Below are 12943 nucleotides of genomic sequence, written 5' to 3' on the forward strand. Positions count from 1 at the left end.
TAAAAACAAACAATATGGCGAAATCAAAGAATTTGGCAAAACAAATCAAGGAATTGGAAGATCCTATTCCTAAGGGTAAGTTTGTGTTCTTGGGCAATTACCACAGAGACAATTTTACTGATTTGGACTTCTTTTCGCAGATTTCGATCCAGAAGATGATAAGCCGGCGCAAGAGAGCGATTCGGAAAGTGGTGATGAGAGCGATGACGGATTGGCGGGGACAGAACATTATGTTCAAGTTGGGTAAGAAGTCTCTGTTTTATCTTCTTTCGATAAAGCTTTACTAATCAAAAATTACAGAAAGAGCAAGCTTCGAAAACCAGAAGAAGTCGCACTTGGCCCTCAGTATGCCGGATCTCGAGTCACTCGCGAACAATTGATGAACGGCGATGATGAAGATGAATCCAACTCTGTATATGAAAGCGCCGATGAAGAAGCAAAATTTGAGGGAATGGAATTCAACGGGGAATTTGACGATATGGAGGTCGATAGTGATGAGGCTTTGGGAGAGAGCGACGAGGAAAAGTTCAAGGATTTCGTCTTCCGAGGAAGTGGAAAGCCGAAGAAGCCTGTTGATGCAAAGAAACCATCGGATGTCAATGGCGTGAAGAAAAGACCTACCGCTGCCGATTTCATGTCTGACAGTGGTGAGGAGGAGGGCGTGGGATTATCTGAAGAGGATGATCTTGAGGATGAAAAGGAAAATGAGACTGATGAAGATATCTTGGATGTTGATGCTCAACATGCCGAGGTCATGGAAAAAGATTCCGACGAAGAAGATGATGATTCGGAAAACCCTGACCAGAGTGGTGGGGAGGAAGCTGGTAGTGATGAAGAGAGTGAAGAAGAAGCATCCGGTGACGACGAAAACGATGAAGACGAGCAAGCAAGACGTGCTGAACTGCGAAAGATTATGGGAGAAGAACAGAAAACGGTAGTCGCAACAATCTCTCAAGCAGCAAAAGCAGATGCAGAGAAGGGTAATGCTGTCAAGCAACAACGCAAAGCATTCGATTCACTTCTCAATGTTCGCATTCGCCTTCAAAAGGCTTTAGTAGCTACCAACTCGCTAGCTGCAGCTGAAGATAAGGACCAGGAGGATAGCGATGAGAATCCTTTCCAAGCCGCAGAAGAAGCTGCTATTAAGTTATGGAACACAATCGATGGTCTTCGACACGATCTTTCAAAGGCAGCCAGTACGTCCAAAACGGGACAGAAACGGAAGCGCGGCATTGATTCTGCCACCTCCTCTTCTGCCATTTGGGATCGAATGCAAGCTTCCGAGATTGCAAATATCGACAATCGACAGACTGTCCTTGAAAAGTGGTCTAGCAAAGTCCGCGCTACAACGGCCCTCCCTATCTCCCGCAAACTCAACCCCAATGCGCCCCAACAATCCATCACTTCTCTTCTGCAAGATACACTCTCTAGTTCTGAACATCTTATTTCTCGCACCAAGGTCCCTCGCTCTTGCGCTCCTGTTCAAAAACAAATGAAGCTTACCACCGATCCAAACATTTACGACGATGCCGATTTCTACCAGCTGCTTCTCAAAGAATTGCTTGATCAACGAATGGTTGACTCTTCTTCTGCAGCTACTGGTGAAGCTGGTAAACCTATGCAATGGACTGCAGTGAAAGAAGCAAAGACAAGAAAGAATGTTGATACCAAGGCTAGCAAGGGTAGAAAAATGAAATTCACAGTCCACGAAAAGTTGCAAAATTTCATGGCCCCGGAGGATAGAAATTCGTGGGAGGAGAGTGCGAGGGATAGATTTTTCGCAACTTTGTTGGGTAGAAAATTAGATTTGGGTGAGGGTGGTGATGAGGAGGACGTTAGCGATGATGAAGTGAACAATGAAGAGGCGGGTTTGATGTTGTTTAGATCTTGAGGTTGAGTTCGTCGGGCAAGAATGACATAAAACATACAGGTATAATAAAAGCTTGGAGATAGATGTATGGACATATAGCATAGCATAGCATAGGAACTCGGAAATTATATAATACCAAAAAGAATGAGTATTTTACATATATATTTTCCTCCTTGTATAGATTCACTTTCACATACCATGATGATGATGAGAAGTATCTACCATTGAACTTCTCAACTCCAAGCTTCCTCTCAAACACCAAAGACCAAAGATCTAGTATCATCCCACCACGTCATCCTCCGTATGTTAAAAAATACTGAATGCACAACATGACTATGTATTCATCTAAATCCACCCGAAACCCAGATCCCATTCCATAGAGGCCAAATCTCTCTCCCTACCCTCCGCGTAGGTAGTAAAATATGTAATCCATTCCCAGTGACCGACCATCAATATATCTAATAAAATTCTCCATTTCTCATTCCTTACCGGAAGAATGAAGTATAGAAATGTATGTCCACGAGGAGCCCCCTCCCCTCTCTATTTCTCTCTTAAGGGTATATATAGCGTCTGGTGATATCAAGCACTGAATCTTTCCTTCTCTTTTCCCTCTTCTTTTTTCAACTCCACTCAACTTAACTCCACTCCACTCAAGTCAAGTCCACTCCACTCCTTCCGGTGAGCCCTTCCTCGCGTTTTTGATCGTTTTATATCGTTTCATATCATAGGTATCATACCATATTCTCTACATACAACCACCCACTCAGTGAACATAACCTTCCCCATTCTTTCAAATCAAACAACCATTCTGTAGGTACCCACCTATTCAATGACCTTTTCCTCTGCATATAGTAGCCCCCACCCCCCCCCCCCCCCCTACCTCAAAAGTCCCCATGAGTAAGTAGTCTTCTCATTCTCATTCTCATTCTCATTCTCATTCTTATTCTTATTCTTATTTTTATTCTTATTTTTATTCTTATTTTTGTTTTTGTTTTTATTTTTATTTTTATTTTTATTTTTATTCTTATTTTTGTTTTTGTTTTCATTCTTATTCTCATTTTTATTCTCATTTTTATTCTCATTTTTATTCTCATTCTCATTCTTATTCTCATTTTCATTCTCATTCTCATTCTCCCTCTCCTTCACACATTACCAGCCTACAGATGTGAGATTCCACCACAACGTAGTCGATAGGTATTGACATTGACATTGATCTTGGAGCGTTAGGATTCCACTCTCACCATAATCATCTCTTCCCTACCCCCCTACCCGCCCCTTTCCGAATCACCTATCCACCTACCTACCTGCCTGCCTAGGGAATGAAGAATCATTATCTACTCCAAACCACTCATCCAGATATCACGCAGGGAACTTCGATATGTGTGTGTAATACATCCTCGCGAGTAAATCCATTATGTTAATCAAATACTCATTCTAAAAGTCCACCAGCCCACCCATCAGCCAGGAAGCAATTTCAAGATATCAAGAACTATATTCGAGCGCGTTCCTCGCCCAACCCATGCACGCACGCCCTGTAAAGTTCAAAACTCCATTCCTTTGTTTATATCAAGAACCTATTCCATCCTGCCCATTACTTGCCACCCCCAGTCCACAAACACAAAGCTCAGAAGCCGAATTAAGTTTCCAAAACTCTCGTGCTAATCCGCACTCCCACTCCCCTCAAAACTCTTCTCCCATAAGCTCCTCAAGAGCGCCGCAACATTTTCCTCATCCAATCCACTACCACCATCCCGATCCGTATCGCTACCCCTCTCCTCTCCGTCATAACTCTGTCTTGCCCCCTTCCTCGCATTTCCATTCCTTTCCCTCAAACTACCCGCTCGGCTTACACTCGCACTCTTGCTATGCCCATGGCCATTTCCAGATCCTGGGATATTTTTACCCCCATGCCCAAGCTCTCCCATTTTCTCTAACCTCTTGATACCTCGTCCAACAGGATCTTGATGACGTCTTACAACCAAATATTCCAGACCCGTTCTCTCAAGCTGCACTTTAATCCTCGGATCCCCTTTTCCATCTCCGCCCATTAAGTATCCTCCATTACCCATTCCCATGCCCATACCTATACCCATTCCAGGTCCAAATCCCATACTGCTTGCGCCACCATGATTACCCATTCCCATACCGCCATTCAATAATGACAATGCACCCAGACCCTCTCTCTGGGGTTCAATATTCGACGATGCTCTTTGAAGCCAAAGTTTCTGTTGCGTGCGCGAATTATACGCATTAGGCGGCCCCGAAACACCACTTGTAGAACTCTTTCGGCTTCGAGGCAATAGAGCCGATTCCTCTTCCCCATCAACATTATGTTTTGTCAAATTTCCCATCGACTTCGCTCTTGCCATTTCCCCAATCCCGCCATGCGTCTTTTCCAATGCACTGCCATTGATAGCGCCCGTCCTAGATTCTCCCCGATGATCCGGCGGAGGAAACTTCGGACTGTTTTCCCCCGGTGTCCCAGCATCTCCCACGAATCTTGATATCAATTCCTGATTTCCGCTCGCGGTACTAGCACCCATACTCTTCACTATCCCCGTCGATCGATCCATGCTACCCGAATGTGCATGCGCCATTTTGGGCGTTGGTTTCGCAGTCGCCATGCTCATTTTTGTCTCCGAAGCCAAATGAGATGGTGTTCTCTGAAGTAATTTCTCTGTAATCAATTTTGCGTCTGCGGTTGAATAACTATTTCTATTCGCTTTCGTGTTTGTATCTGTCTTCACAATACCATTTCCATCAAAGTGATCGATTGGGCCCTTCGCAAAATCTCTCACAGAATCCGGACCATTAGTCCTTTTGGCTTTCGGCGAAGAAAGAGGAGATTGATGTCGAGAATTAGCTGCAGAATTGGCGGCGGATGGTTTGGCAGATGTATTTGCACTGCGACTCAAAGCCGGACTTGCGGTCGAACTTGCTTCTTCCCAACCTTCTTCGTTGTCGTCTTCGACTTCCGTCTTTCCCGGCGTATCTATACCCAATTCAAAATGTACACTATTCGGTCTCTTTTTACCCTGCTGCTCATCCGAGTTCTTCGATTTTCTCGATTGCCCCGTGGTATTCTGTACATCTGCCGAGCTACGATTACGTTTCAGGGCCGTCTGCGAAATATTTTTCTGCCGATTGAGATTCGTGCTCGAATTGTGTGGTTTATCCCACGGCGCTTGAAATTCCTTCAAGTTATCGTTGCTCGTAGTATGGCTGTGATGATGATTGTGGTTACTCGTGCTCGATGTACGCGATAATTTATGCAGCGCCTTATTACTGCTCACACGTCCGTATTTGCCGTGACCAACTACGTGTTTGCGCTCGCCTTTGGCTTTGGGTTCTTTATGCTGTGTAGCAGTTGTACCTGAAGCTGGAGGTGTACCCGCCGGAATATCGCTTTGGTGGCTGGTGACCGAGGACGTGGATCGGTGATGGGCCGCCAGATTGGGCCGTAATTGCGATTGGGATTGCGATTGGGGGGCGTCTTCTGAAGGAGCATGAGGGGGCATTTTAATTGTCGTTTGCTTTAGTGTAGATGTAATGTATGTGATTGATGCAGGGCTGAAAATCGTGAGAGGTGATTGTGTACTTTTTTATGGATTGAGATGCAGGACGTCTGGAGGTTGATGTGTTGGTGCGAGCCGATTGCTAGACTGGTGGACTACTCCATAGAAAGCCAAACTTACGTAGTTCTAGATCATGTTCTGTGGGGTGCAGTTCTTTATTCACTTCTACTTGAGAATATATGTGTAGGTACATTTTTGTAATTGGGTGATTGGGTGATTGGGTGATTGGGTGATTGGGTGATTGGGTGTATCAATTGTTTATTACACGGTAAAGTCGTATCGTATCCAAATATTCATGAAGCAATTATTAATCTGACATTGATGCTAGCTACGACACTACTGTATTATGTAGCCTTGCTCAAGAGGCTGAATGGAGGAAGGAAGGTAAAAAGGGGTAAATGACACCCCATTGCTGCTCTTCAATTATCATACATAGGTATACGTAGCATTTAGCCAAATTCCGAATACTACGAAAAAGTTTTGATCTTACCCAGATATACATTCTTATCATCATTTTCCAATGAGGATCTGGATATTAGAAATTATGACAATTGGAAACTCTCAGATAGGTTTGAACTTAAATGGGCCTGAAACATTTCAACAACCACTCACATGCATTTTATTGCTCATCAAATACAATAGTAAATTTTGTTCATTCAGTTACTTGATATTGATGCTTGATGATACATCCGATACATCCGACACATCCCATTAATAAAGAACGCCAGCATATGTTTGCTTAAATCAGAAATCAAAACCGCTTAATATATACAGTCCTTAGACCTTGACAGCCGGTCCTGCTGCAATGACATCCTCAGTCGCTTCCGACTGGTATTTCTTAAAGTTCTCAACGAAGAGACCACCAAGTTTGGCGACCTCGGCTTTGAAACTATCATCTCCTTGGCTCCATGCATTTCTTGGGTTCAACAATTCCGATGGAACATTGGTGCAAGTCTTTGGTACTTGGAGGTTGAAGGTATCGTAATTTTCATACTCAACCTTTGCAAGCTCTCCAGAGTGAATTGCGTCAAGAATAGCACGAGTGTATTTCAATCTAGTTCATATTAGCATATATTATTCCGGAAGGTTTTAATTGTACTTACGGGCAACGCTTGCCACCAGTGGTAGCACCAGCTCCAACCCATCCAGTGTTCAACAACCAAGCATTGGCCTTGTGGTGCTCAATCTTCTCAGCCAACATCTTAGCATAACGCATTGGGTGTAAAGCCAAGAAAGGTTGAGCGAAGCAAGATGAGAAGGTAGCCTGTGGCTCTGTGACACCATCTTCGGTACCGGCCATCTTTGAGGTGTAACCGGAGATGAAGTGGAACATGGTTTGGGCGGAGTTAAGCTTGGAAATGGGTGGAAGTACACCACGAGCATCACATGTAAGAAGAATGATGTTGCTTGGGTGGTTTGTCGATAGACAAGGAATCTTGGCGTTAGAAATGTACTCAATTGGGTATGCGCAACGGGTGTTCTCAGTCAAGGTTGAATCGTCATAATCGACAAGACGGGTATCTGGGTCAAAGACAACGTTCTCAAGAACAGAGCCAAATTGGATGGCACCGAAGATATCAGGTTCCTTCTCTGCTGAAAGACCGATGCACTTGGCGTAGCACTGCAGATTGTTAGCTTGGTCCAATGTAACACAGAGGCTGAAACACTTACACCACCCTCAATGTTGAAAACACCACGGTCACTCCAGCAGTGCTCATCGTCACCAATCAAGGCACGGTTGGGGTCTGCTGAAAGTGTTGTTTTACCGGTACCCGAAAGACCAAAGAAAACAGTGACGTCTCCGTCTTTACCTTCGTTGGCTGAGGAGTGAAGAGTGAGGACGTTGTGCTTAACAGGCATCTCATAGAAGAGAACTGTGAAAACACCCTTCTTCATCTCTCCGGCATATTCAGTACCCAAGATAACCATCTCCTTTGCTGCGAAGTTGATAGCAACTGAAGTACCTGAAGTCATACCCTCGGTATATCTGTTAGCAGGGAAAGATCCTGCGTTGTAAATAGTATAATCTGGGTGGAAATGTTCGAGATCTTTGCGATCGGGTCTAATGAGCATATTGCGCATGAAAAGAGCGTGATAGGCACGAGCGCATACGACTCGAACCTTGATTCTGTATTTCTCATCCCATCCTGCGAAACCATCGACGACATAAATGCGATTTCTCGTATTCAAATAATCAATTGCACGTTCACGGTTGATTCTCCATACCTGTTATTGACATTAGTTTATTGAATTTTAAATACTGGAATTTTCAAAGATAAAGCTCGCACGCGACATGAAAAGGGGAAATATGATAGCTGACAACTAATAGCAGCAAGATCGGGACAATATCGGGTTATATGCACCCCGCATTTTCGCTTGGGGATGGAAGGAAAAAGATAAAGCCGAGGATACCCAAAAGCTTATGACGTAGAAATGTGCGGGGAAATCTCTTTGGAAAGATTGTTCGTGTTTGACATGAAGGAAAGTGATATTGATAAGTTGTAGATGTGAAGATGTGCTCGCAATTAATGAGATGAAATTGCCGTTTTCGAAATCCGTAGAGCCAATGTAAATTTTCTCGACTGAAAACGGATTGCATGGATTTCCAAAAATAAATAGAACAACACGACACAAGAAACAAATGTAAAGAGAGAGAGAGAGATTCTTCTTACATCAGGTGTCATTGGTTTGTTGACTGGTCCCCACCAAATCTCATTTTCAGATGATGGTTCTTTGACAATTCTCTTGTCTAAAGGCGAGCGGCCTGTCTTGGCTCCAGAGTATGCAGTAAGGGCACCGGTAGATGTGATGGCAGAACCAGTTTCGTAAACAAGGGCATCTTCGTAAAGGGCAGCGACACTTGGATTGGGAACCTAGAAAAGAATAGAAATTAGCAACTGGCAGATTCAAAGAGGGGTAGAATACATACAATAGCTACACGATCATAATCGATATGTGCGTTCTCGTGAAGCTCCTCCTCAAGCTCGGTGTGCTCAACTTGTGGTTGTACACCGCTTGGGTGAAGTGCTACAAAGAAAAATGTTAGCAAATTGAATTTGCATAGAAGCTATAGCGTAGCGTAATCATAGAGATGGGAGCTGAAAGGCTGTGGACGGATTTGCTGAAGTCGAAGGTATATCGACATCCAATTTGACCTGAACATCAGATGCCAGGTCGAATGCAGCAGGTCTGAAGCAGGTCTGAAGCAGGTCCGAAGCAGTGGGAGTATGGAGAAAAGTATACTGACATGTGCGATTCACACTTGGATTTGTAGAAACCATTTTGAGAGTGGAGAGTGATGAAGAATGATAGTTGTTTGTAGGTTGGTGTTGTGCAAGAAGGTGAGAAGGGCCAACGCTGTTTTTATCAGGATATGGAGATGCGGTTCTTTGAATGGGATCGAAAGCCTTCTTATTCAAATTTGAGGTCGACATCGTTCGGGTAGTGTATCTTTGATTATGCCGAGTTTGGATGAAGCTGTCGTAGTAGTGGAGTAGTGAAGACGGCGTACAACGAATTACGCTAATTTTATTGGCCGGAATGGGTGATGCCGGAAAGGAATTATTATTATTTCGGGCGCACCGGAAAACTACGGAATGTAAAGGTTTCAGTGTTGAACACGATAAAGTACGATGCGTGAAACTAGTTGGGACAATAATAAATAATTGCAGGTGAGGATGGACCCGCATGTCCGAGGCAGAATGATATCAGATCCAAGCGGTGGGTGGAGGGTGGAGGGTGGTTATCAAATTAACGATAATCGGCAGCTAGACTCCTAGATACACGAACAAAGCAGGCAGGATAGGCCAGGACAGGACAAGGGGGGTGAAGCACACAAAACACAGATTTGGGAGGAAGTGATGATAAATGGGTGAATATCGTGCTTTCCATCGAAAAAAAGGAGATCTACACCTGCAGTTACGGTAGCATCATAGCATCATCGCATCATCGCATCATAGCATCATAGCATTCATAGCATTCATAGCATTCATCCGAAGTGGTAGCATTGTACAACAAAACGGTTTTGCTCGACTCGCATTCAGCCGCTGTTGTTCTTGAAACTGGATCGACTATCTATTAGGTAGAATTATAGTTGCATTGCATTTATCAAATCAAATAAGCTTTCTGGGGAGACGAAATGCGAGTAAGTTACCTTCCATTGTAATCAAGCCTTCCCCATTGAGTGGATAGATGATTAGATGCTGGGGAATTCTCAAGTAGGTACTAGGTAGTTATTTGCTCACACGACCATCAAGAAGACTTGTTACAACACAACCATTGAAATGCATCTATTCGTGATAAACGCCAGTAGAAATCGGTCGTGCCTTCTTACCATTTGGAGCATACATAATGTAGTATACCGTCTTCAATGGGTGGCTCGGCTCACCAACCATAAACAAGATGATTGTTATTTCTCATCTGTTACCCCAGTGCCCCCCTCCCTTTGGGCCTCGTGGTGTGGAGCTACAACAACCACGGTACCGTACTGGTGGCTAATCTCCCGTCGTGTGGGAATGCGTGGGATATCGATAACGTAGTCCCTGTCGTCAAATTTTCCCATTTCCCATTCATAGGGGTAATCCCCACAACTTGGCATTCACATGCTCCGAAGTTCCCCGCAAACTGATTCGGGTAGTCTAACTTTTACGTCTTCTCAGCCCTCTAAGCCCTCAAAGCCCTCAAAGCCCCCCCTTAAACTTCGGATCAACCCTTACACGTGCCTTGGTCGAGAACCAATCTTTGGCTTCGGGTATCAAATCGGTACCTAATCGTATCTATTTTGAGGGTCCCATTGGTCCGTTGACTAATTTGAGGCTTATTATTCTTCTATTAAGTCTAAGTCTAAGAGTCTATGCGCCCAAAGGATTCATGATGTTTAGCGGGGCATTGAAGTCATGAATAGACGCTTAATTACTTAATTTGGATCAAACGAAAACAGAAATCTGGAGAAAGAACAGGACGAGGACGAGGACGAAAACAGTCGCCGTTCTAAGACAACCATTTCTATGGGTCTTGTCTTACCGTGTTTGATGGAAAAATACTTACCCGAGGCATTTCACGTGGCTTTTCCGGTAGCGTCGAGGGATTTTCCTCTGAAAAGTAAACCCTTGCCCTGCTCTAACAACACAGACAACAATGCCATGTCATTAATACGAAAAAGCGGCGGAGCAAATTGCCTTATCAACATCACAAGGCCCCAGATCTTTTCCATCACGAACCCTCCAAAATACCTATCTCTCGCAACAACTGTTGCAATATCTAAAATCACTCAAGCAAGCAGCCGTTTGTAAAAAGAAATGGCTCATGTTGCAATACCGTTACTATCTAGCATCTGATTGGACTTTGTCGTATGCGGGAATTAGTCAGGTTTCCATGCTTCAAGCGATAAACACTCTATAAGGATTATCGCGAACTCTAGGAGCAAGTGCTTTACAGTTTCGATATGCCGTACAAGTGCGGTTCGGACCTTGGCAGGGTCACAACGTGTGTTCTGGTGTACAGTCTCTTATGAACGACTGATTTTATAGTTGGAGCTGAGAACAAGTTCGTTGATCAGTTGTTTTCTACCTTCTCTATATTGATATCCTTCTTTCAAAAATGGGATAAACCGGCGTCACATGCTGAAGATCAAGCCATTGTGCTATCGCCTTCTTATTCTGGCTGCTTCATAGATTGAAGCTTGAGGCGATGGATAAATCCTACATCATATTCTCCGGTGCCAAGATCCACCTTGATGATTGATTACCAATAAGCAATGTCGACATAGAGAACAGTCAAATGGCTGTCTCGCAATCTCGAAAGATACCAACCCCCGAAGAATTTTTGGTTTTGACCCGACGTACATCGACAAGCCGGGCGATTTGCATAATTTTACGAAAATAAGCCGGAAGCATTACCAATTTATTATCCTTTTCGAGCATGTCGTTTTACTCGACATCTGGGACAAAAAGAGCGATCTAGAAGAACCTGAAGATTGGTAACGACTGCTGGGGAATGCTTCTATATCTTAGCAGGGCTGACACCTTGGCGGTCCCGGCGAAAGACGTGTGATCAAAGATTGTGGGTCTACTCCTTGACAAGGAAGCCAAGACAAATTCGCGGGGTGGCTAGTCTCGCTAGTCCACTATTCATATCCCCAGACTGCACACATATCATGTCGTTATAGCTTGGAGATTAGTCAAGCCATCGTTCTCGACTGTCCTCTTCATCATCTTGGGTTACTGTTTCAGCTCAAGGTAATTTCTTCCCTTGAGTCCTGCTCCTATGACTTGATTCAAAAGATCTGAAAAAATTGCAAGCGACAACATCAACACGAGCCTGAGGTACGGTTGTTAATTTGCAACTCAAACTTGAGTCATCAGACCTCAAATTTCCAGCGCCCAGATTTATCGAATCCTCGTCAGCTTACGAATTGTCATTTGACTTTCACAATTTCAGATGCAATGGGTATAAAACGCTCTGCATCGATGACGGGGTGGTTACCCCTTGGCATGACTAACTTTAATCAAGCATTGCATTTTGAATTCACCTTGTCTGACTGAATACGAGCTTCATTTTCATACCCTCATTATCAAGACTAACTCCATCCCCGCTTTGCTTTTCCGATTCATTGAAGATCACCCTACCATCAATCTTCTGATCGATATACCGACTCCAACATGAAGGTACGTGGTTCAACTTTGCTAAATACCAAACCTTCAAGGACATGCATTTCCACCTATGCGCGAGAGCGAGGCGATGTAGATAATGCCACTACCATCTCACCGCCCCGCCGCCTTACACATATATACAAAAACAACGCGACAACATTAAACCTGACAAGCTGTTGCATCCAGTTGCCTCAATGGTAAAGCATTGAGCTGCGGCACAAGACCCTCTATGTTGGTAGAAAGGCGCCCGGGCGGCTTTTAAATTCTCTAACGTTAAAGCTTTCACCTTGCGATTGAATTTTTATATTTTTAATCTTCACCTTTCTGTGAATACAGAACAGAGTCTTTTTGGCCGTTGTTGACGGCTCTGGAGGGTCCCGGCTAGGTCTGGGAGAGTGGATACGTAGTGAATCGTATCATGGAATAGGTAGGTGTGGATAATTAGTAGATGATGTGCGGCCGCGACTTTTTCCTGTAAGTGAATTTGCGATCTCATGATAGGAGATGGCGGAATGGTCAATGCGATGACACTGGGGAATTACTGATGAATAGGTACGCACCCATTCCAATGTAATAACTTTATCTATAATGAACACAGCGATCAATGGGAGAGTACATTACAAGGAGAGCAACGATCGATAGGTTCGGTATACGACGAGTATTAGAAGCTCAAAAGAGGTATCTTCACCGCCAGAGATGGGAAACCAGATGGATGTTCATCAAGACAAGAAAAAAGAATACATACCTAGTAGGTATAAAGATGAGCGTCTCCATAATGCAACTACTGGTGTACCAATTGTACATTCGTTCTTTACATTTTATACATACATTTAGAAGATACTCTCAAT

General features: G+C 43.9%; 3 protein-coding genes across 3 annotated transcripts; 1 reads left to right on the forward strand and 2 right to left on the reverse strand.

Moving 5' to 3' along the window:
* Positions 1–14: 14 nt before the first annotated feature.
* EAE98_009460 (uncharacterized protein) lies at positions 15–1891 on the forward strand (the record flags this gene model as incomplete). Its single annotated transcript, XM_038957081.1, has 3 exons — positions 15–75; positions 141–243; positions 301–1891. The coding sequence occupies 3 exons, from the start codon at positions 15–17 to the stop codon at positions 1889–1891; spliced, it is 1755 nt and encodes a 584-aa protein (XP_038806554.1).
* Positions 1892–3528: 1637 nt separating this feature from the next.
* EAE98_009461 (uncharacterized protein) lies at positions 3529–5388 on the reverse strand (the record flags this gene model as incomplete). Its single annotated transcript, XM_038957082.1, has 1 exon — positions 3529–5388. The coding sequence occupies one exon, from the start codon at positions 5386–5388 to the stop codon at positions 3529–3531; it is 1860 nt and encodes a 619-aa protein (XP_038806555.1).
* Positions 5389–6222: 834 nt separating this feature from the next.
* On the reverse strand, positions 6223–8879 carry EAE98_009462 (uncharacterized protein; the record flags this gene model as incomplete). The annotated part of the gene is made up of 6 exons (XM_038957083.1): positions 6223–6499; positions 6549–7066; positions 7117–7671; positions 8118–8318; positions 8375–8472; positions 8693–8879. 6 exons carry the CDS (start codon positions 8877–8879, stop codon positions 6223–6225), a joined length of 1836 nt encoding a protein of 611 aa, XP_038806556.1.
* Positions 8880–12943: the final 4064 nt, after the last annotated feature.

The sequence above is a fragment of the Botrytis deweyae genome (assembly GCF_014898535.1).
Source record: "Botrytis deweyae strain B1 chromosome Unknown BDEW_028, whole genome shotgun sequence".
Lineage (NCBI taxonomy): Eukaryota > Fungi > Ascomycota > Leotiomycetes > Helotiales > Sclerotiniaceae > Botrytis > Botrytis deweyae.